Source organism: Poecilia latipinna, unplaced genomic scaffold, assembly GCF_001443285.1.
Source record: "Poecilia latipinna isolate Pla-1442-1.1 unplaced genomic scaffold, P_latipinna-1.0 Scaffold435, whole genome shotgun sequence".
Lineage (NCBI taxonomy): Eukaryota > Metazoa > Chordata > Actinopteri > Cyprinodontiformes > Poeciliidae > Poecilia > Poecilia latipinna.
In genome coordinates this window covers 136,477-161,436 of record NW_015113051.1, presented here as the reverse complement: position 1 = coordinate 161,436, position 24,960 = coordinate 136,477, and the positions used below count along the sequence as shown (strand labels likewise).

The window sequence follows — 24,960 nt, the reverse complement described above, 5'->3', positions numbered from 1 at the left end:
AACCTTCGACCTCTCCAATCAACCCATCGAGACAACGTGTCGTGATTTTGACAGAGGATTTGGTTTGTGGTGGAAGGGATTAAGAAAAGTCAAAGAAGGGTAAAAACAATGCAGCAGATCATCATCGTCATTGTAGAAATCATGATTTACACAAACACCCAAAATTCTGTCTTTTTAGAAAGGAAATAAGAAGTACATCTTTTATTCACACTTTTACAAAAAAAAAAAAAAAAAGACAAAAAAAAAAGAAGCTACCCTTTAAATCTACTACAATACTAATGCCATTCAGGAAAAAAGAAAAAAAAAATCAATTTGGATACATTGATTTTCACCAAAAGAAAAAGGAGAAAGAACGAGAGACAGGGACCAAGTTGACACTTCCCATTTTCTTGCTTATTCGACATAAAAAAGTTCTTGTTGGAGTATAATAAGAGCTGCATTCGAATCATTTAAGTGCATTTCAAATAATAATCTCACATTTAACCGATTTCAACTTGTTTTTGAGATGGAACAAATTTGATTAACAGAAACTTGACAGGCTGGCCGTTTTGACAGAAACAGCAGGAATAAAAAGAACAAATGGGCTCTTCCACCCTTTCCAATGCAAAGGCAAGAGGCAGGGGTGGTCCACAAATGGCACTATAGCTGCAATGACAATTGTAGAAAATCTATACAAAAAAAAAAAAAAGTGGGGCAAGGGAGGTTAAAAAAAATTGAGAAGAGTAGCAGGAAAAAGTCTGAGGTTGGATGGTTTATGGTGGGGGTGATGGATAAAAGCTCAGGGCTATTTGTGGCCAGGAAGGAAGCTAGGAGGGATTAGGTAATCTGGGGGCAAAAAACCCCAAAACAAAACAAAAAACGTTCCAAGTGAATTTATAAATTCATGTTCCGTATAGTGGAGGAGAGGGGGTGGGTGGAGAAAGCATACCTGATTACTAGAGAGCTCAATGAATAGGAAGGATATACACATCATCATTACATTGTCACATCTCATAAAAAAAAATGAAATAAACATTAACAAAAAGAAAAAAGAAAAAAAAAAAGAAAAAAAGGACATAAAATCTTCACAAATGTCTCAACAGTATTTAAAAATAAAAGGAGAGGAGGCTGCTCGGGCGTTCGCCGCATGCAAATAGTGCAAGACAACATCAACTGCTACAGTGAGTTCGGGGCGTACGCGCGGGACTTCTCCGTGTTGTGTCGTTTACACTTCGCTTTGGAGCCAGATGAACAGATGCGAATCGGTGCTGCGTGACGTTTCGTCCAAACCGTCGGCAGCAGCCTGGATCGTTTGCTTTGTTAATGGGCAGAAAGCAACAGGTAAAAAAAAAAAAAAAAAAATCAACTGTCTATTTACATCAAAGCAAATCAGCCAAAACAATACTGATGCGTTACAGTTAATCTCTCGGGAGTGCAAAGAAGAGACGGCGAACGCGGCGAGCAGCCTCCTCTTACGTCTTTTGTACAAGCTGGTAATATTAATTCATCTCAACATTAACTGGATAAAAATTTAGCCATAGTTTACAATACAATCTTTTTTTTTTTTCTTCTTCTTAATCTGACCATAATTTACTCTTCGTACAAAAAAATGCCAGAAAACAGGTCTTTTTGTGGTTCATATACAATCATGTAAAGACTGAGTCTAAGGTTTCTATTCTGTACAAACACTTGTGAAAAATCACTGCTTCTATGTGTGAACGTATGGCTGGGGGTGACGGGGGCAGGGGGAGGAGTCACTACTGGCCTTGGAGACAGTGCTACACATCTGCCTGAAAATTACCTGCATGTGTGTGTGTGTGTGTGTGATGTTGCATGAGTGAAGTTGGAGGTCATCTCCTGATAGAGAGAGGAATGCTGGTTTTACTCGTCAGCCATTTTTCACTCTCTGGCAAAACGCAAATGACGTCAATGAAAAGGTCTGTGAAAGCCCCCCTACCTCCCATCGCTTCGCCAGTCGGCCTAGGTCCCTCGCTCCTTACTCTAAAAAAGGTGATTCTTGGGCCACATGAGCTCCTAAGCACATGACTAGCATAACAACTATACAAGCCGGGGTGAAACTGTCTGCAAACAGGATGGTAGCTGCTCTCAGTTTCTCACTTTTTCCTTTTTCTCCGAACTGCCGATGTCACGTAATTCTGCTTCTTATGCACCAGGACCAGGGGGTCAGAGGTGTGGACTATCTTGTAGCACCGCAGGAGGCCGTGACCACACAAAAAAGGCCTGAGCACCACAGAATGACAGCAGGAAAGATCCCCTCGGATCAGCTGCGGCGCATCCGCTTTGCTGGGATGCTTAGCTAGAGATGAAAAAGTTGCTTCAACCCGAAGCCCAAATGTGCGCATCTTGGAGAGGCCGAGAATCTACGCCGGCTGAGTACAGATGGCTAGCGAGCACGAGCCAAACATGGAGGGAACTGAGACTGACAAGTCTGCTGTCTTTGCTGGTTTTGGATTTATACAGGGACAGACAGACAGCTCTGCAGCTTTTCAGCTAAATGTCACCCACTCAGCCGCTTTTTAAGGTTCCCCATTAAAACCACACAGAGCCTCATGTGATGAATCTGAATGAGCTACCATCCCCTCTAGCTTGAAAGACAGGAAAAAAAAAAAAAAATGTATGCAGGGGTGGGGTGGGGGGGTTGTGAACCGGATGAGAAGAGGAAGTCCAAAACACGTGATGCATAAACAGGACTGAACCAAGCAGTTAAAAAAGGGCGTAAAAAGAAGGGGGGGAAAAAAAAAAAAAAAAAAAAAAAAAACACAAAGAAAAAAAGAAAAATATAGAATATCTATAACATTTTATACGAAATCCCTGTCAGCCAGACCTCACTGTACGAATATTTTACAGGTTGTGTTGTTTTTCGGTCTTCCTCCTCCAGAGGCGGCGGAGGTAAGAGCTGGTAGAGGGGGAAGCTGTGGTCGCAGCTCCCCCTGGTGGCATGGCAGGGTCTCACTACCTGCGTGCGGGCAGGTGCAGCCCGTTGACCTGGGAGGGCACATTGGGCAAGAGCAACTCCAGCTGAGCATAGAGGGAGAAGTGGTCAGAGGGGATGTGGGGGTGTGGGCAGCCGCTGACATTGTTCTCTACGAGCCAGTGAGGGTCCAGGGGGCCCAAGATGCCCAACACGTTCAGATGAGGCTTGGAGTAGAAAATATAGTCGATGACACCCTGTGGGACAGAAGGATTGCAGTGAGGAAACAAAATGATTTGTGCTGCTCAAGAGTTATACAAATAAACTCACCGTCGCTGGCATTAACATCAATTTGTTTTACTTTTTTTTGTCAGGAATTTCAAGCATTTTCTTTCCATGTAAAGTGGAACGCAACTCTAATGAATTTTAAAAAACAGAATGTACACCAGATTTCCGCTAACCCAAACAGGTTTGAAATTATACATGCAGCCTGAAATGCAGACAAAAACCGTCATTTCTCAGCAAGACACAAAGAAACGATTTTGTAGCTGCCTCTGGCATAATTGCCGAATGGCAAAAATGGTACCCGATTCTTGGTTTTAAAGAAAAAGATTAAAGATTAAAGACAAGGGTACAAACTTGTGTTTTATTTATCTAATTACCTTAAAGTCGAAGGTGTAATTGGTGTAAGGCATTAGGCCGTTCTCATAAGCACTCTTGAGCTTGAAGCCGTGGGTGATCCTGCCATTAGAAGTGCTGTTCTTGCCGTTGCAGTTGAATTTGGTCAGGCTATCGCTGTAGCGAAGCTCCTTGAAGTCCTTGTGGGTGCAGTCCACTCCGCCTGAACTCAGGTACTCGACTACACCTGAGGAAAAGAACGTGACACATGAACCGACACGTTTCCTACTGTGCTGGTCTGTTATTTAAAAAAAATAAATAAATAAATAAAAATCCTTTTTTCTTTTTTAAATCCAGGATTTTGGGCTGTTTGTTGTCTGTGTTTCCAATGACATACAAACTTTTATGTTCATGGAAATGATCTCTACCGACTCCTTGGCTACTGCCGTCGTTTCCACCTGTGCATGTCCTGGACGGAGGGGGAAATCAGCCCTGACGATCCGCTCTGCTTGTTCTTTTTATTTTGAAAAGAGGAGGTTCACTACAAGCAGTTGGACTTGGCTACACTCTGTTTATCTGCATTTCTAACCTAATCTGCCTTAATCCTGGTTTATGCAGTGTAAATAGAGCAACAGTCCCCAGAAGCAATCTTTATTTTGAAAAGTTTACTACAGTTAAAAGAAAACATAGCTTACCTCTTCCAGAAATACAACACCAAATATATCTTTCTTACAAGTTTCATGGTGTAATAATCTTGAGTATCAATTGTTTTGTTTAAGACAGAAAACAACAATGAATTGAATGGAATTATACAAGTTTTTAAGTCCAGCAAATGTTTCCTTTTAATTATTCTGCTTGGTCTAACCAGACGTTTAGTCTGACTTCTTGCACTGGGGCCTTTTTTTTCTCAGCAGCACCAGAACAAACGCCAGATGCAACCAAATCTTCAACAGCATCAAATTTAACTTCACAGTTGTTGTTTTTTTTTGTTTGTTTGTTTTGTTTTTATTACTGTCCATAAAGGCAACATTGATTCGTAAATGATTTATTATCTAGTAAACAAAGATATTGTTTTGAATCAGAATTGCACAAGACTGGATATCATCAAGATAAAACAAATCAAAATTATATGAAGAAATAGAAGAAAATCTAAATGAGTCCAAATGTTTCAACACGAACATCTCGCTACGGTCAAGCCATTTTTAGATGAAAGAATTATGTCAGACTTGGGGAACTTAGTAAAGAGAAGTTCTGCAACGTTAAACTTGATCATCATTCCTCCCTCTGGTGAGGTTCGCTGCTGCCTGCAGCTTAAAGGGGAAAACACGGGGAAGGCGATGCATGCAACGCGTTTTATAGACACTTTGTGCTTTTTCAGCGTTTTCATCCAAAACCGTGTTCATGACTGGTTCATTAACATGCACTTCGATAAATTTGTGAATGCACACGTGGGGTTTTAAGTGCATTTGACTCACGGGTGGCACTCACACCCATGAGAAGGTGCAAGCGCCAGAACACATTTTGAGTGAGCGAGCGTAGAATTTATAAGCAAGCGCCACAAACGATCGCTTGTTGAAATATGGACGTGCGCTCACGTCAATCTCGCTGCACGCGCTCCGAATGGTGGCACAAATGCAAAGCCATAATTAGCAGCGCAATATGGCGACACTAGAAAGAAAAGGCAGTACTTGAATGGAAGCTGTGGGATCAATTAAAAACACCCACATCCCCATAATTATAACAGTCATATAAAACTGTTGCTCTGGCTTACTTACCAGACTCGGGTAAGGAGTTGAGGTCAGCACACAGCACCACTGGAATGGCATTGGTCTCACCAGAGGTGGACAGCTTGAAGCTGCGTGTTGCCTTGTCCACGATATTCTTCACCTCCGACAGGAACATCATGGTCTGGACCAGCTTGACATCCGAGTACTCGGGATCCCAGTGCATGTGGGCGTTTGCCACCAGCAGGAGCTGCTTGTCCAGGCCGTGGAGTGACTTACCAGCTAAAAAGATCAATCGCGAGCATATTCACAACATGTTCTTATAACAGAAGACACATTTATGCATCGTAGGCCTCCTTAAACTACAACAGTTTTGAGTTACAGACCATAGCCGCGCAAGGATCAATAGTAAAAGCAAAGCAAAGACATAGGAGGTCAAAATACGCAAGAATTCAAATAATAAAGATGAGGAAAAAGAAAAAACTACTCACAAGACATTTCCATCATCTCTTTGCGGACTTCAAGCAGCACAGCTACTCCAATGTTGTCCTTGGTCATCACCCTGTTCAGCATCGCCTCTGAGCCTTCGGAGTTAGCCATGGCCAGCTGGTTGAACTCCACTGTGTGCTTCTGCACAGCGCTGAATCTAGAGTGAAAGGAAGAAATACAAACATTTTGAAGGCAATTGGAAGAATAAATGGTTTTTAAAACCAAGTATATCTTTTATGGTATGTTGTAAAAGGATGAAATCCAGGTCATTGGCAAAGAAAGAATATTAAAATTTAAACTGTGCTTTATGGGAGTTCAAAAATGACTCAAGAGGGTTGTTTTTTTTTTTTTTTAAGCAACATAATTAAAAAAAAAATACAAGTTTGAACCCAACAAAAATAAAATAATTTAAGAGCCACATTTTGAACATGTTTTAAAAGGAGAAAAGCTCTTTGTTGGCTCTCAATGCATTAATTACTTCTTAACGAACAAGATTTTTTTTTAAAACGTCTCAAGTAACAAAATAAGATATAGAGGTCTGTGTGCTCTCCAAGCTCGGGTATGGACAGCAGCAGCAGAGTGCAGAAAAAGCTACAGAAACGGCTGCTGATGAGCCAGAAAAAACAAAACAAACAAAAAAAAAAAACATTTATTGATGCTTTTTTTTTAAGCTGCTGAATGCTAACATGTTTGTTTAACACCAGAGTTTGGTAGAGAACCCAAAAATTGTATTGAAGGATGAGTGGCACAGCTTTTTGAAACTCAAGTAAAAGTACAAAGTTTCTACTCAAGAGGAAAAAAAGTATTTGGTGTAAGTGCTGCTCAAGGACTGAATAACTGATTAGAACATCTGACTTAACATTTTAAAATGACGTCAGACAAACAGCATAAATTTATGCGCAAACTTAGGTATTTTCAAGACAAATAATAAAATAAAAAAATGTATACATTTTTGATATTAAACTTACCAAAGCAATACAATAAGTAATGCAAACGCATGTTAGAACAGGGTAAAGAATTTCCACTGAGAGCGTTTACTGTATTTCACTTTCACATATCCGAGATAGAAACTAACATCAAAACAGCAGCGCTGGTGTTCAAACAAAAACGAAAAAAAAAAAAAAAAAACTTTACTCAAGCAGAGGTATTTCACATAATGTTACTCAAGTAAAAGTAAAAAGTACTGTGTAGTAAAACTACTCTTACAATTATTTTGTTTCCCCAAAAACTTGCTCAAGTAAATGTAAAGTAATGTAATTACCCACCCATGTTAATCCAGTTAATATGGATTAACTGCATCCATGTGGATGCAGTTAATATGTCGACTTTATGCAGAAGCTCAAATTATTTTCACTTCATCTTGCATAAAAAAAATTACATTTAATAATTGTGAACTCACTGTGAATGCCTAAATTAATTAACTTTTAACAAGACAAATGCCTAATTAATACCTCTTAAGTTTTTAGAGCCTTTTAAAGCTTTTAGATTTTTTAATGCCATTACATTTTAGCTTAATGTTTAATAGAAATATTGTCTCCTCTGGAGCTGTGTTGTGACTGAACCTGGACTTGTTTCTGTTTATTTCTTCTTTGCTTTAATCATATTTACATTTGGAATTTTTATGTTGTTTTATTCATTAGCAGAAATAAAATTAGCTTAATTAGACTCGTTCTCGTTTTCCCAGATGTGGCACCGCACATGCATGTTCATTCATAACTTGAAAACCTGTTGACATTTCATTCGAAATGGTGTCAGAATGCCAAAACTAAAGGTATAAAAAAAAAAATTAATCCAAGCTGAGAAGAAAAATGCTGATTATTTTCTTCTCAAAAGAAAGAAATCTATTGTCTTATAGATTTCTTTAAATATTCTGATTCAAAAATAAAACAGCCGCCAACAAACAGACTTTTTTTTTTGTTTCCCCCCCAATCTATATTTCCAGCACTCTACAGGAATAATGTTGGCACTACTTACTTTTCTGTTTTGAAGAAGATTGCACATCCGTCCACATGTTTACGATCCGACTCGGACATCGTTCTAGCTCGTGACTTTGGACTGAAGAACCCGTCGTATCCCTGCTCTTTCAACTCTGGTAAGAAGAAATTGAAGTACTGCTCCGTTTCCACTTCCTGCGAATTAACAAGATAAAATAAGTTGCTAATGGGACGGTGCACATTTCTGAAACCCCAAACAAATCCATCCGTTTATGAAATGTTAGCTACAGGCATGTTTTACGGAGATATTACTATAAATTGAAACATGTTCAAAAATTATTCAACAACTGTGAACGATATCTTTGTAGTGGAATTACATTATTTAAGGCAGAAAATTTATCTAGCTCTAGAAAAGTGTTATGATGGCACTGGAGCAGAGACCCCAGTATCTGGGGGAAAATAATTAAGGCATATCCTCCACTTAACAATTGTTCAGATTTACTTGGGGACAACAATGTTTGAATTTGACAATTTTGTTTTGCTATTTGGGGAAAAAAAAAAAAAAAAAAAAAAAAAAAGCTAGATTGTGTTGCAGAAATTGTGCATGTGCATAAATGTGAATAACTTTGTTATCCCTTTGTCTATCCAGTGTATTCCAAGTTTGAGCTCCGATATAAAGGAACAGCTAGGCGATTTCTCCCTCTCTTTGTGGTTGATAATTATAATCTCAAATGGATCTCATGTAAGTTTACACACCTGAGTTTGTGTGTTTTATAGTTCTTAGAAAAAGGAACCACAACCTGACTATGACATGACTATGTTAGTTTGTGAATCATTAGCAGCAGAAAGATCGTAGGATTGTCCGGAGGTCAAATTCTATGCATTGTAGTTCTAAGCTCTCACTTTGATTTCTCCTTTTTCCTTCGGCTTCATGAAAAAAAAACTTGTGATACGGGGAAGAATTTGTTACTCGTCTTCATAATTACGCTGTTGCAATGCGCTAGGATTTAGTTAGCATTAACATAAATGAAATACATAAAAGCCATATTTAGTTATGACACAAGTTAAAACTTTTGATTGCCCATTAAACACATCATCTCAAACTGACGCAGAAGACGGTGCTTAAACGAAGGTGGGGGAATTTCACCGCTCAAAGAGCACAAACTGCTAAATCTCACTAAACTACACAAGGAAAACATCTAAAGCTTTCTTTTTCTTATCCTCACTGCGGGCAGAACAAACAGCAGTCAGCGTTAGCCAAAAGGCAGCTGTTGTGTTTAGTAGAGTTGTGCAAAAAAAAAAAAAAAAAAAAGCACTGATATATATAACAATCTTGATTTTGCTGAAAAGATGATGTGAAAGACTAAAGAGGTCACAGAAGATCATTATCAGCTGCTGATGACGTTTCTAAAAGTTACCGATTTGATAGATTCAGTTCACACAACGTTTTTGTTCATTTCCTGGCAGATGAATGTACAAAGTAATACGTGCTGTGTGTTTATTTCAGAAATTGCATGTTTATGAACTATTACAATTAGATTTTTCTATGACTGTACACATTAAACCTTAAAAATTAACAGGGTTTGATTTTTAATTTGTTCCCCCCCCATCTTTGACAAGTTCTGTAGCAACAATTCATCTGCCCAGGTCACTGATAACGCTCTACTGCCTAAGGCGGTGGGGTTGGGTGGAGTCCGTCCCAGCAGACACTGAGAGCAAGAGAAGCGGTGCATAAAGGTCCAATGCATGAGTCCCACAGGTAAGTTTATATACTTCTCACATTCATGCGCAGATATTTACAATAAGCAAATGTTGCATGCAAATGTTTGGACCAGGAAACCGGCTGAAATCTGCACAGAAAGGTCAGAGCCAACCAGCAAACCTGAATGCAGCTTTTTCAATAGCATTAAACCCCAGTCGACATTGGCAGATGGAGACAGAAAACTACACGCAGCATTTACATATCCCAAACAAGTGGCTGCTTATGGAACGTAATTAAGTTATAATTACAACATTTCAAAACTGTCTGGGTACAAAAGAATATGGCTCTTTAAAAGCCCCAAAGAAACGGAGAAATTTACAGGAGAAGGAACCGTCGCCTAACCGAGTGGTCAGGAGCAAAAAATATTTATCCCATGAAAAAAGCCATCAGAAATCACACAAAAAAATACGTTTTAGTAAAGTGTCTCAAATTGAATGCCAACAGCTTAAATTTTTATGCTGATATTATGTGAAGACTCATCACTTAACACAATTATTAAACATGAAATGGTAGAATATAATTCAAGAGCACTTTGAAAAATGTTTAATAGTTTTTAGTTAAAAACCTTTACAGTTTTGTAATCAATAAAAAATAATAAAAAAAAAAAATACTCCTACTTTCTTCAAACTAATAAGATGGGTCCACAACAAAAATATGCACTTCGCAAAGAAGTTTCAACCAGTGGGTGAAAGGGCATCTACTGCTATAACTACCTTTAGTTACAATAAGTAAAATGTTTACTTTCATTAGATTTCTTCACTCTGTTAGAACTCATTACCAACAACAAAGTCACTGTATGAACATCACACCATGTGCTGGAAATTAGTGGGACACATAAGTGGCACTCTAATACCAACGTCACGCTAGTGCCTGGATGGATCGCCTTTGCTTTCAAAACTGCCTCAACCCTTCAATGGCATGAATTCAACAATGTGTCGGAAATATTCCTCACATATTGTGTACCGGCATGACAGAATTACAGGTCCTGCAGATTTGTCGGCTGAATATTCATAAAACTAATATCCCGTTCCACCGCGAATTAATTTAACGTTCAGCATCCATAAATTAAACAGAGAACCGCTTGCAGGGGTGTGCCTAATAAAGTGTCAGGGTGAGTGTGGAGTGATTTACTGGAAAAGCTTATTTTTAAGCAGACAGTTTGAACATTAAAAACAAAGGAAAAAGGTTTTGGATACATTCATTTTTGAGTTATTCCAGTCAGGTCATAAAGCAACACAGCTTTCTAAATAATTGAGTGAAAATCTTTTCTCTCATTCCAACAACAATGATTCATCTATTCATTCCCTACTGTCTAGTTCCATTAAATCCAGAGGGTAAAAGAGGTTCAGTTAAGTAATGTTTATTTTATAAAAGTGAGGTACAGTCTAACCTGACCTGTATGTGATGTTTTGCTGTTTTTTTTTTTTTTTTTTTTTGAAAAAACCCTTACGTAAGGCACCACATCATGGGGAGTGATACTTAGTGTAATCATGTGATGTAGCGCCAAAATGGTCTCTTTTCACAAAAAAGTTGTTTTTAAAAACTTTTTGGAATTAATTTAATGAACAAAACAACTTTTTGAACGTTAAGCATCACTTATTTTTTTCTTACCTGCAAACTGATGATGTCTGCGTTGCAGCCGAGGATTTCCTGCATGATAGATTTCTTCCTGTACTCCCAGTTCAGAGCCCAGGAGGGGCAGTAGCCGTATAGCTGTCGTGTGGCATACTTATCGCACAGCACATTGTAACACATAACTGAGAACAGTGCTATGAAAGGGAAACAGACACCAAAAGAAATGCACTTAGTTGAACAGAAATGAGCCAAGTCTTCATATGTTGCCGATTTGTACAGAAAAGAAGAAACCCTCTGTAGCTTTAAAATGTGTCATTAAACAGAGTTGCTACAGAAAATATTAAACATTAGTATGATAATATCTTATACTAATTTGACAAGTTGACTTTCACTTTGAAATGTATATATCAGCCTTATTTTTGTGATCCATTTTCAAGAGCAACAAACTATAAAGGTCCCACAGATGAAAATAAACCGGATCTTGCTTCAACATGTATAAAATGTAAGAAAGGGGGTAAAAAAAACAACAAAAAATAATAATAAAATGAAACAAAGGGGGAAAACCCCCCCCAAAAAAACCATGTCTAACATTTGTTTACAGTTACGTTGTGTGTACATCAGCCTTACTTGCTGGACGTGTTCGGTCTGGTTCCTGGAGCGAGATCCATGACCTGGCTGGTGGCTGCTCTGTTGGTACTGTTCAAAAGAGGGGAAAAACAGGTCAAAACTAATAATAATAATAATAATAATAATGATAAAAAAAGTGTTTAAAATTTGTTTTTGAGTGCAGAAATTTGACATATTTTTTATGCACATAATATCGCAAAAGAAAACCAAAAACAAACTTCTGGCTCCAGTCTCGGGTTAGCAGAGGATGCTAAATACTCACTGCGCTTAATAGCCCCTGCCAGATTGTCTAACAAGTAGCTGAGCAGTCTCCGTGTGCCATCAGGTTCCTGATAGAGGCTCATAATTTCTTGTGCAAGTGGGTTTCCTGGAACGGAAAAGATAATCGGCCTGTATCAAGTACCCAAAAGAAAGAAAAAAAAAAAAAAAAAACAGGATTTAAGGCTTTAAAAAAATAAAAATAACTTGTGCAAGCCACTTACCTTTTAACCCCAGTGTCTGTAACTGAAAAAGTTTCCCCAATTCAAACGGGAGAACTCGCAACTGGTTGTTATTTAAAAGCAATTCCCTGCAGAGGACAAATAAGGATTGGATTAAAAAAAATAAAACATTATTATTATCTTGGAGACTGTTTACCACATTCCCTGTGGTAAGATTTGGACCAAAACCTTCACACTCCTCAGCGTTTATGTAATTAAATAATAAACAGAGTCCAAATGCACAAGCAACTTGTGGTGGCTGCCCTCTTTATCTCTGCACTAATTGCATTATGTAACCTGGCATCACCGACCTGAGAGACACCATGTTGCCGAGCTCTGCCGGCAGGCTCCTGATCTTGTTGGATGAGAGATCCAGGTACACCAGGTTGTGTAGTTTGGCAATGTCTGGCGGGATGCGTGACAGAGAGTTGTCACTGAGGTGCAGGGCAGTGAGGTGGGTGAGAGACCACAGGGCTGTGCTGAGACTCCTTACTCGTCCTGAAGAAAAAAACGCAAAGGACAAAAATGTAAATGCATTTACTGTCTTGAACAATTATACATTTTTCAACTACAGCTAAAAAAGACAAAAAAAAAAAAAGGGAGCCGGGGGGGGGGAACTTAAACAACTTCATAATTTAAGATTACTATTATCTTAAATTATGGTGGTATTATCTGCACAAGGAGGGGTTGCAAGGTAAACCTAAAGCCAGATACTGGACTTTGAAACATCGAATCAGAAGGACAATGCCACATTTGGAGAAATGTCTTTGCCCCCCGGTCTTTCAAAACAGACGCATATGCAGTGAAGCTCACTTTTCTGTTTACATACAAACTCAGATTCACACAGAAAAATTGGTTATGAAACACATTTTTGCAGCGTAACTACCATTATAAATATTTACCATGACAACCCTCCTCCCCCAAATTAAAAAAAAAAAAATCTACTGAGCAATGTCTTGGCAAGAGTTTTCATCGATATGGAGTTTGTGTCAGATAAACAATCGGAGCAGATGGCACTCAATACCTCTACAAAAGACACACAGGCAGACACTGAAATTTAAACATTTTTCTCATTCCACCAACTGACAATATGCCACATAATCATTTTTACGATAATAATGCAGCATCAATCATGTAACCAGCAAACAGCCCAGATCTCAATCTACTTTAGAACTTCTGGTGAAAATCGAAGGTAAAGAGGATTACAAGACTCCATCTGAGGAACATGACCGACGAAAAATCATTTCATTAGTGAATTTCAAGAACCTGACTTTTTTCCCCCTAAAGATCAAATGATCACGTTATTTACCTTCTTGATTTAAAAAAAAATTCTATATATTTTTTTTGCTGACTATTACGTTTTTTTTTTACAACAAAAAAGTAAAACTCACTGAACAGCGTCCAGCAGCAGCAATTCTGTATTATTTTCCATAATGTAAAATAAGCAATAAAATCATAACATTTCGTGTTGACATATTAAAACAATGGAATACTTTTTAGTATGACAAAAAATTGGGGTTTATTTATACATGTTCTACTGATTACAAAACGTATATAAATAACATCAGAGAGTACATAGCTGGCTTTTGCCCTCTAATGCGTTTATTGAGGATTATGGTACCAACTGTGACTTCTACTGAAAAACCTTTTATTGGCTAATTTGGTTTGAAGTTTTGAGATTTCATGATGATAACAGAAAAAAAAAAAGTATTTCTCTTCATGGTTTTTTTTTTTTTGAAGTTTTGGTTTGAAAGAATTGTGTTCAAATTTACGTAAATGGAATGGAACGTATTAAAGCAACTTGCATGTGTGCCAGGTAATGTTTTCAGTTACCTTAACATGAAAAGATAAAACCGATTCGAGATATTAGTTCATTAATTTGATGGTATTGGACAGATGTTTAATACCATCCATAAATAGACATAACTTAGACAATGTTAGGATTAATTATATTGTTTACATTGAATACACACTGAATACCTTTTTGTATATTGCAGAATATTCTGTTGCTTTTAATAAAAGTAAGAAAATATCGTGCGGTAACAAATATGAACAAATATAATAGGGCTATTACATGTCAGTTCACCTTAGATCCTCTAAAGTAAATTAAGGGACATAAACAATCAAACTTTTTACTTTTCATATTGTGTGGCTATCAAAATTTTTCATCACACATTGCTGGAATTATTTGGGGTATTTAAATCTTCTTATAGTCATAATTCTTTGTTTTGACATAAGTGTTGAAAATATAGCCAAGAAATCAACTGACAAAAAAATCAATTTGCTAATGACATGAACAATACATTTAACTGAGAAACAATTAAAACCCCCAGTCTTAAAGGTTGCAGACAGAATAAAGGTTTTCCGGTAGGAAGCACAAAACAATCACGGCAAGATCCTCTGCATTTCCTATACAGAAGACACTTACCACTAATTTCCAGCTCAGCCCAGTATGACTTCTTCCCATTTGCTGCCTCCTCGCTGGACATAATTGTGTACATCCGCCTGGGATCGGGCGGGTCATATTTTTCCTTGGGCATTCCTATAACACTACAGAAATCGTGTGTAATAAAGCTGTCAGTGGTAAATATGAAAAGTCCGTCAATATGCAATAAATTGCAAGACATAGTTTTGGCCTGAAACCATAGTTCAGTAACCCTATCTACAGGAAGATGTGGCTGTCAATTTTATTATTCAACAAATCTGCAGACAAGTGTCAACACTTATTAAAACCGTTCAAAAAATGTTATCAAGATCTTGATCTTAACTGTGCATCAGAAGCAGTATTTACTAAGTGAAACGTGCCACAGATTGCTATAAAGACTGATTTCTTTGTTGTTACATAAGTTAAAAACGGAACACCTAGAGAATACATTATAGAATCTTCCCGCCAGATTTAGAAAAACGGCAATTTTACAACCAAACAAGGTTTTGTTCTGGATAAAATAAGAAACTGGACAGCTAAAAAGCCAAGATAAACAACGCTGCTGTCACCGATTGTTCTCCTCGGTGACGCTAACTGATTAGCCTAGCTTAACCTAAATTGGCAGCTATCGGACTACATAACAAAGCCAGATCCCCAACTACCTCGCAGACTAACAATCTGGTGAAAAGGCCAACTTAAATTAGTATTAAACCTTGGTTCCCATAGTCCGAAGCCCTTTCGAAAAACGTCAAAAACAATATGTTGGACAAATTTGAAAATATAGTGTGCACTTGTTTACATAATGGCACAGCACTGAATTGCGCATAAACACAAGGCCACGAATACACACAAACCACTACTTTCGCCTACTATTTTTTCCAAAAACAATAATAATTGCTACTAAATGAAAAAAAAAAACAAGCACCTGCGCTCTTAAAACAGGCCCGAAACGATTAACTTGAAAGCAACTGCGAGCTATGTAGCTTAGCCTGGCTAGCCTACAAGCTAAAAGCTAACATCTCAATTATTTGAAGCTGACCGAGTTCCTACTGAAATACTTTGCTACACGAAAGGAGAGCTGTGTACATTAAAGACAAAGATGTTTGATGCGATGAGAAAGAACACGTTTACATGAATACAATGGTATAACACAGAGGGTTTCATTTTACCTGCAAGAGCATACCAAATCGCGAGGACGACTGCGTGTTCTCTTTTGTTTTCTAGCTACTTCTTCCCCGTTTCCGCTGCTGTATCATGGCGACTGTAAGGATTTTTTTTCTCTCGCTCGATAACAGCGCTGCATCCTATTGGCTGCTGTCGAGAAGGTCCAACCAGCTGTTGAACCACAATAAATAGAAACCTATGCTTTTAGATTGGTGGACCATTTTGTGATGGATAGACAAACACGGAAATGTGCAAAAAATTTACAAATGTGCCTGAAGGACCACTTTATTCAAAAACTCTGTGTGAAAGTAGTGTGGCATAAACAGGAAACTGAACCCGTAAATAACTTCTTGATTTCCTGATAAAATAAATTAAAACTTTAATTTTCACTTTAAGCAAGTCACAACTTTAAAACAAGTAACTGTGCAAATGAACACGCACACAAGAAAACCAATTATAAATTACAATATGCATCTTCATTCATCTGATGAATAAAACGAGAACCGAAAGTCTTTTTTTTTCTTTCAAAATCAACACTGACAGACATCCAACAGGTGATCCTGAAGATAAGTTAGGGACTCTTCCACATGAAGAGGTAAGGCTTCACCGATGTCCTGTTGGGATCTGGACAGGAAAGCATTCACTGCTTCTTGAACAGCAGACTTTGACACCATGTCGTCTGGCTTGTAAACTAATGTGGCCTCTTTGCCTATTTGCTCAAAGGTAGAGCTGGTCAGACAGCCTGTGGACGACAGATGACAAACTGTGAGTAGGGAATAAAGTAAAGCAAGAAGTTGAAGAACACAGGTTGTGAATAAATGACAGAATTTTATGAGGGGCTGTTTATTAGCTGTCGGTATATTATGGGAAATACACAGCAGTCAGAACACACATTATTTAGGTAACAGTTTTTGCAAAAAATGACTATTAAATGGAGGTCAAGCTGATTGTCTAGAAAATGCAATTTGACCGCTTGCTTTCCTGCATCAAGGGTAGGATACCCTGATTAGGCTTTTTATGCTCAATACTGATTTATGTTTTTTTTTGTTTGTTTGTTTTGTTTTTTCACCTGCCCATTCTAGTTTCAGCTGATTATGATTTCAAATGAAAAAATTTTTTCTTAAATGTTAATACCAGCATCAACCTAATTTTATGCATCACAGTGTAAGCCCCAATTCTTTATCAAGTATACAAATATGAAACAGTAAAATATACTTTTTGACCTGGTCTTTTAAGACTTCTAAATATCTAAAATTAAGTTTGCAAAAAGTAATACTATTTATGACCTCTTCAAACTAAGAGCACATCATTGTTTAGTGACCATGACCAGTTAGACCTTTAATACAATCAATATTCAGAAAAGTGGTAAAAAGAGCAGCAAAAAAAGTAACTTTAGCATATGAGTGCATTCACAAGGAACAAACATTGCAGTTTACATGTCAATATATAACAAACCACTTGGCAAAGCAAAATTTTATTACAGATAATTGAGTAAAAAAGTTAAAAAAAAAAAACACTAAACAAATCTACAACTTAATTTAATTGCAACTGTGACAGGAAGGTGGGCAATAAAGGTGAGAGCAGGAAAAGGAAATACACTGATCAGGTATCATCTGGCTAATGGTGTTCTGGTTTTTCTTATGCTGCCATAACAGCAGCGATCTGTCAAGATATGGACTCATTAGACCCACGAAGATGTGCTGCGGTATCTGCGCTGACCAAGTTGTCAGCAGCAGATTCTTCAAGTCCTGTAAAATGCAAGATGGGGCTCCGAGGTCGAGATGTGTTCGTTTGCCACGTCCCATAGATGTTCTGCGAGACTGACATCAGGGGAATATGTAGTTAAACATGTTCTCATAAAATTGTTACTGAACCATTTTTGCTTGGTAGCAGAGGCACATTTTCCTGCTGAAAGTGAGCAAAACAGTAAGTGAATTTACACACAACAAACCACGATGATCTTGTGTGCCGACCCCTTTCTATCAGAATCAGCATAAACCTCTCTGGCAATTTGGATCAGACTACAAAAGTAAGTCTTTGCTCTCAGCAGCCAATGATCTCAAGGCAGGTTAACCACTGTTACTTCCCTGGAACATTTCTGATAGATACCGACTGCTGCACACTTGGACCAGCATACACAAGCTCGTGTTCTGGAGCTCCTCCACTATACAGCGCAGTATACCACAACATTAGCTGCTGAGGCCTTTTTTCTACCAGCTCACCTTTCATTGCTTTGCTATAGCTGAGCAGTAACATCCAGAGAAGATGGATCAACTCTTCCCACTTTCGCCAGCGCTCCAAGCCATCCTGGAAAACATATTGATGTTTCAGCTTTATAGAGACTTACTTGTTTTGCCATCTTTATTTGCTTGGTTTTCTCTTTAACTCAACTCGCTCGATAAGACTTACACATTCTTGTTTGGATCAATGTAGAAAAACATAGCTGAAAAGGCAATACACCATTTCTTCTGCACAACTTTTCTCACAATGGACAGTCAGTACAAGTCTGCAACAATCTGCTCTACTTGGGTGAGTTTGCACGAAACATAGTTTGATGAGGGTCGGGGGAAACGGACTACACCAGACCTCAGCTGCGGTCAGACAAATGTTTTGCGCTGTAAATGAAGGCAGTGGGTTTTGTGAACTGATTAGCAATCGAAGTGCAAATGCTTTGATGACAACCTATGAGAGGTGATTTTTTTTTTTTAAACTCTACTTGTAAACAATCTCAAAACAGGGAGATATTATATATTATCCTACAGTTTTAGATTGAGCAAAACACACATTAATGATAAACAAAAAACCCAAATACCTGCAAAAGTACTAAGAGATATAAATTTTAAATAAATCATGAGGGTTTATAAAATTAAAACATGTAAAAATTTTAAAAGTGAGGTAAAGGACTTTAAAAGTTTAAAGTGTTATAAATTTATAGCATAAAAACAAGTAGCTTTGACAGTGGTTCAGGTAGAGCTTAGTTTTAAGGAATCCACATATTTATGGATAAAACATTTTCGAATTAGAGCTAAATTGTTTAACGCAATCTTTTTCACCCTAACCCATATATTGCTGTCTGCTAAAATGGAAACAAATATTATACTAAAACTTGTTCAAAAACAAAAACCCCTACATAAAAAAATAAATGTTGCTCAACACAAGTATTTCAGAAAACACAGTCAATACTAACCAAATGCAATTTTCATTGGAGAAATTCAGCTGAGAACTAAATGATATTCTACGAAGTATTTATATTGCATCTCTTTTGTTTAAAGAGGGTATCAGAAGAAAAATGTAGTCTCTCTGAACTCTGTGAATATTCTTTATTTCTACCGCCAGCTGGTGTGCTTGTTTACCTCTTAAATCTCCCCCCTAAAGAGTTTCCAAGAGAGTTTAATGTGTTCAGGTGGCTCCAGTTGGTTTCAAAAACCCCGTACTCTGTGATCCCTGCAGCTGCAGTTTTTTTTAAGTCTGATCCCGTCTCTCAATTGTGAAACAGAAATCTCTTAGTGTCTTTTGCAAATCTGAGAGCTCCATGAAAGCTGCATTGTGTGCCCTTAATGTTGAAATTAAGTTCTGCTATTACCAAATTTGTAAGCAGTATTAAGTCATTATGATAAAAGGAGAAAATACACCAGCATGATATTTACCGTTGGGTCAGCAGCTAGAGTGCAGTTCTTCAGAAAGTGAAGCAGCAGCTTAAGCGACATGGGAATAGAGACCTTCTCTGGGCATGCATAGTCCAGCAACTGTTCCAACAGCTTACAGCTCAGCAGCTTACTCTGCAGGCTCTCCAACAACAACATCCTGCATATCACCAAACAGAAAAGTCTGAAAAACTGGGAACCAGTCCCCGTGCAAGTATGGTTGCAAAACAACTCAGGTGATTCAGTGGATTCATCTGCATATGTGAATTAGAACGCATTACTTTTCTGAGCATTCATAATGTAAAAGGAAAATGATGAAAAAAAAAAAAAAAAACCTTCATTTAATTTTAACATTCCCTGTAGTTATGAATTTATGGTAGTCCTAAGCATTCTTTGCCTGCTTGTCACCTGTGTGCTCTTAGAGGCATGTGGCTGAGGACCATATGGAAGAGCTCATCGGAAAGCTTGGCAGAGTTCAGAGCAGGAGAACGGTCAACCTCCAGGGCCAGAGACAGCATCCTTTGGAAGACGGACACTATTCTGCAGGGGACAAAGTGCAGCCAGAACGTAAGTGTGCAGAAAGCTAGAGAAGAGTGAAACAACAACAGGTTTTTATTTAAGGTTTTGTTTTTGTACCTTATTTGCTCATCCTTAATTTTGATTCCTTCTTTGCTGTCGTCATTTTCGGTTGTTTTCATAATGACACAAAACAGCCACTTGATAACATCTCTGTTGAGAGGAAAAGGTCAACAGACATTTTAAGATTATCCAAATAAATTTAAAACTACATTTAAATTAAACTGAAAATATTGTGAGTGAAGAGCACATGGCATCAAAAGGGAGTTAGCTCTTACGCAACGCAGAATCAATAAAGTCTAAAAACACAACATTTAACCCATTGCTTCCCAAGCTTTTTTAATGAGAGTCACAAATATATCAGTTAATGCTGGCATATGTCAGTAAAAATATATGTTTCGGCTGTAATCCAGTGTTGCAATGACCTCGCTCTTTTACTGGCAAGATTTATTTACATCTAATTTATGCTTTCTGAGGAAGAAGTTGGGCGATGTAACCAATGGGAACCATTTTAAGTTAGTTATGGTAAAACAAGTTCTCTTAAAACTCTTTCAAAAAGTTCTAAGATACCCCATGTATTTTTAAGAATGAATTTGGTTTATTTTTTAAGGTTCATTATCCTTTTTTTCATTGGCATCAGAGAGTAAAAGAAAAACCATAACAACTGTGATAGATATTGACCATCAGCCAAAATGTAATTTATAGCATTCAAATAATTGAATTTTGCAGCCCAGGCATTACGTTACACCACGTATACTGTAGTTTTCATAAACGGACAACTCTTACTTTCTGAAATTTGATAAGGAATAAGTAAAACATGCAACACAGATACTATTGCATAATGTCGTGATCATGAGATCAGCTCACGTTTCCCCCAACTCTTTCCCTTCCTCATAATGCATTTTCTGAGAGTTTCCATCAAGTTCCCCATAAATATTGTTACCATATAGAATGTGGATGTATGGCTTGGGGGGAAAATCATATCCAACCAAATATTGCATCTAAGGTGTCCTTTGCAATTGTTATATGGCAAACTTTAGTACTGTGATGTTTTCTTTGTGCAGCTCTAAATTTGATGTACAAAAATTATATAAAACTGCATTCTGTGTGTGCATGCTTTTAATTTTTCCATTCTGTTGCCTGTACTGGGGAAACAATACTTCACGAAAGAAATAAAGTATTTGTGTTTGTCTGCACACATTTCCTCAAAACACTCCCACTTAATCCTGTCTTTTGATGTTTGTGAGACAGCTCAGGAACTCCAAATATGGGCTAAGGACATATTTTGGTAGCCCTACGTGTCCGTTTTCATTTGCCAATGCATCCAATGGGAAGCAATGAAGCAAAGTAAATAGGTCACATCGTCACCAAGGCTAAGATGATTGTTAGAAACATTATGTGTTATCACTTTTACAGTAGTAGTTAGTTTGTTTGTTTTTTTTATTTAAAGGGTTTTAGCTTTCTACTGTGTGTGAGCTGATATTAGGTTGAAACCCGTGTCTTCCCATTATTTAAAAGAATGTCTTTGAGATATGATTATCTATAACAGGAGGCCCCATCTTCCTTTCCGCCCTCATGTGAAAGAATTAACTGTGTGAAAAGACAAAACTTGCTTTTCCCTCAACCGTGAATCCTTATCTACCGGGATACTTCTTTCTTGTGAAACTGCCTGCGTGCAGAAGCAGTTTCTGTTTTCCCCTCTTGCCTTTCCTCCCTCTCTCTCCCTTTTCTTGATAATAAAGACAAGCTTTGACCAGAGGTTTTCAGAACATACAGTGAACAGCGTGGAGAAGAGGTTTACTGTACTTTCTCCTTTTGCAAAAGCCTGGTTGAAAATTGATACACGTTGTCTGTGGTTCTTTTATGTAGGTTGAGAAAATGATTGCCTTACCCTAAGTAAGTAATTGGATGGTTTTATGTTTGGGATGATGTAATCAGGGTGCAATAGTTAACAAAATGGTTCTAATGTGCCCTCTGGGCAGTTCTTGCTACACAGTAAACATTTCAGCTGCTTAGGTGTGAAAACATCAGCAGAAATAGAAATGCAGAACTTAAGGCTACAACCTCTGCAAAATGCAGACCCCGGCTTGTTCATCTTACCTGACCCGAGAAAACTGCCGGTCACATGACAGAGTTGCCTTTGCGATGGAATGGCTGAGGGAAGATGAAGAGCATCTGGCAGTAAAGTCATCCTCTAAAGTCTGCACACAGTACTCCAAAAGCAGGCAGATAATGTCCCATTGATTTTCCTTTTTGCCATCCTAACAGTGAAAGAAGGCAACAAAGACACCAGCTTATTTTTTTTTTTTTACTTCATATTAGAAATATCAACAAAATAGTACAATCTTTTTAAATATAAATATCAAATCTGAGATTAATTTATTATAGAATGTTACAAACACTTCTTTTTCCCCTGTGATATTAAAGGACTACATATTCTCACATCTTGTTGCTTGCTCTGCTCAAGCTGATTGGACATAACCGAGGTAAGCAACTCCCAATCCCACGGAACAGAGGATCTATTAGCCCGGTGGTGTCTGGAAGAAAAAAGCACATTTAAATCAAAGGCTGAGAATAAAATTCTGACACAAAGCTATGAAATGTTTTGAAAAATAATGTTTCTTGTGCTTTTCTCTGACCTCTGAGTCCTCATAAGCAGATTATAAGCCTGCAAGCTGAGATGATAGGGACAGTGTGGGTCAAGCAGGATACCACGAAGAAGGTGGGTGGTTATATCTTTGGGAGGATAGTATCCAGGCTGCAGTAGGTCAGACAGCAGCTGCAAAGTGCCTTCTGGGTAGTTCTCCTCGATTGTACTATAGACCAGACTCAGGCTCTGACGACACAGCACCTCAGGAGCTTTAGGGTTTAAATTATCTTTATCGATCTATGAAAGAAACATATTTTTAAAATAATTACTTTGTTTCATCTTCTTTTTAAGCAACCCTATCCACTGTGTGTGTGTGATAGGAAAATAAACTTGCCTCCATTCCAACTGGTGGCAGGTGACAGAGAGAAATGTCATTCTTACAGCCAAGGGAAGCAAAAAGTCATGCATAAGTTCATCAAAACACTGACGAACTTAAAAAGTATAAATTACAGAAACACTTCACCAGGGGTGGGCTATCCTGGTCCTCGAGAGCCGGTGTCCTGGAACTCCTAGATGTCTCCCTGGTCCAACACACATGAATCCAATAGCTGAATCACCTCCTAAGTGCAGTCAAGTTCTCCAGAGTCCTGCTAAATGACCTCATTATTTGACTCAGGTGTGTTGAAGTAGAGATGTACCTAAAAGCTGTAGGAGACCGGCCCTCGAGGCCTAACTCAGACTGATCCCTTTATGATCAATCTGAGTTAGACTGATCATAAAGGGATTGGTTTTGAAACCAATAATTTGTTACTTGAGATTTTATTTGAAATATACGTTTCAATATGTGATTTGGTTCCTACTGAAATCATGAACTGAAATTAAAGGTTCTTTTTGTTTTCAACAAAATCATTGCAAGAACATGGTACTGAACTAAAATAAGAAAAACGTTCTACGTCTTTAACAAGCAGCCAATACATTTGTTTGCATCTGTATAAAGAAGCTTTGAGAGCTATAGAAAATAAAGCATAAACATGGAGTTTCCTACCAGGACTTGATGGTGTCCAGCCATTAATTTCTTAAGAGTGATTGGGCACACATGTCTACGATCCTCTCTACTGGCCTCTCGGAAATCTGTGCAACATCTGCTCTCTTCATTCATGTCTTCTCTATCGCTTTCTCCTTGCCAAGGCAAGGACACCGGACTATCACCTCCGGTATCCTCTTCATAGGTCTGTGACTGCAGCTCCCACTCATGCATCTTTTCACTAGGCATGTAGGGAGACCTGGGTGATTGGCCACCTCGGTTTGTATGATTGAGAGGACTGGAACTTGGGTATGAGACAGAGTCAGCCTTAGAACTTTGAGAAGACTGAGAGGAAGGATGATTGGAGGGAGATCTTTGTCCAGAATCTGAATTATCTAAATCCAGCTTTTCCAAATTGGAGCAAATAGCTTCTTTTTGAGGTTTATCTTGATATGAAGTTGATGATGGAATCATGTCAGATGAATGAAAGCCATCTAGCTTATTTTCCATAGTTTTGTGCTGCTTTAAGTTTGCATCATCATGTCCCACAATAGGACAGTCAGTTGGAATTTGTAGGTCCTGCGTTGCTTGATCTTGCAACAGGTTGTTTGTATATTCCTGGGGGGTTTCATGTTCTTTTGTTGTAGTTTTCAACATGATAGGAAGACACTTAGGGACCGCGGGTTCTGTGAGAGAAACATATAATGTAGAAGAAACTATGTCTGAACTAGTTGCAGATTCTTGTGCTTCAAAGCGATTGTTTGGTTTAAAACACTGTGACATCTGTGGAGAATCTTTGGTTAGCTGAACACAACTGCCTGATCTTTTCAGATTCTTGATATGCGACTCGATGAAAGGCAATTGATCTAGTTCCACATTAGGTGCATCCTGAGAGGGTTGTATTGCAAGGTTCTGCTTCTGTGGTTGCATCGGCGAATTCAATCGTCTCTGCTTTGGACTTTGGGTGCCACAGTCCTGCTGCAGAGGGAAGATGTGGGAGTGTCCGGAAGAGTTTTCTTGTAGTTTAAGACCTTGGCCATTTAAGACATTATTTTTATTCACAATGCTTTGGTTGAACTGACTGTCACCAACTTCAAAGCAGTCCTTTATTTCTGGCTTTGTCACTCTTGTCTCAGTCAAGTCAAGGGAGCTCTTTGTCTCTGGCTTTGTCTCCTTTATCTCATTTGCAGTCAAGTCTATAACAGATGAGCCTGGGATGTTAAACCTTGGGCGCAGCTTGAGCTCTGGACAAGCCCATCTTGGATCAGTGAGGTCAATGTAATGCTAGGGAAAAAGAGGGGAAATGTCACCAAAATGAGCAGAATACTTGCAAAATGTGACAGAAAAGAAAGACAAATGTAGAGATGGGCATATGAAATAACAGATGTGTGATAAACATGTGTCCCTCTTATGTATAT

General features: G+C 38.1%; 2 protein-coding genes and 1 long non-coding RNA gene across 8 annotated transcripts in view; 1 reads left to right on the top strand and 2 right to left on the bottom strand.

Annotated features, from left to right (window-relative positions):
• The first annotated feature begins 616 nt into the window (after positions 1–616).
• LOC106951021 (uncharacterized) lies at positions 617–12,732 on the top strand. Its single transcript, XR_001425731.1, has 2 exons — positions 617–688; positions 12,703–12,732. It is a non-coding gene; the product is annotated as an uncharacterized LOC106951021 (long non-coding RNA).
• Positions 717–15,847, bottom strand: LOC106951019 (CCR4-NOT transcription complex subunit 6). Its single transcript, XM_015038256.1, has 12 exons — positions 15,714–15,847; positions 14,548–14,669; positions 12,431–12,617; positions 12,123–12,208; positions 11,903–12,007; positions 11,641–11,709; positions 11,050–11,207; positions 7,717–7,871; positions 5,745–5,899; positions 5,305–5,535; positions 3,574–3,776; positions 717–3,168 (listed from the first exon to the last, which is right to left on the bottom strand). Exons 2-12 carry the CDS (start codon positions 14,657–14,659, stop codon positions 2,953–2,955), a joined length of 1,677 nt encoding a protein of 558 aa, XP_014893742.1. The 5' UTR covers positions 14,660–14,669; positions 15,714–15,847; the 3' UTR covers positions 717–2,952.
• Positions 15,848–15,967: 120 nt separating this feature from the next.
• Positions 15,968–24,960, bottom strand: part of simc1 (SUMO interacting motifs containing 1) — a 15,157-nt gene continuing 6,164 nt past the window's right edge. Inside the window, exons 2-11 of one of the 6 annotated variants that reach the window (XM_015038250.1) lie at positions 23,564–24,826; positions 22,913–22,954; positions 22,568–22,815; positions 22,372–22,465; positions 22,029–22,189; positions 19,989–20,081; positions 19,761–19,892; positions 19,356–19,512; positions 17,931–18,015; positions 15,968–16,450 (exon numbers count right to left, since the gene is read on the bottom strand). In XM_015038250.1, coding sequence (XP_014893736.1) covers positions 16,239–16,450; positions 17,931–18,015; positions 19,356–19,512; positions 19,761–19,892; positions 19,989–20,081; positions 22,029–22,189; positions 22,372–22,465; positions 22,568–22,815; positions 22,913–22,954; positions 23,564–24,826 — 2,487 coding nt within the window. In that variant the 3' untranslated portion in view covers positions 15,968–16,238. Of the gene's footprint in view, positions 16,451–16,812; positions 17,529–17,930; positions 18,016–19,355; positions 19,513–19,760; positions 19,893–19,988; positions 20,082–22,028; positions 22,190–22,371; positions 22,466–22,567; positions 22,816–22,912; positions 22,955–23,041; positions 23,167–23,563; positions 24,827–24,960 lie in introns of those variants that run through there. The other 5 variants (XM_015038255.1, XM_015038253.1, XM_015038254.1 and 2 more) reach the window with 5 other exon arrangements.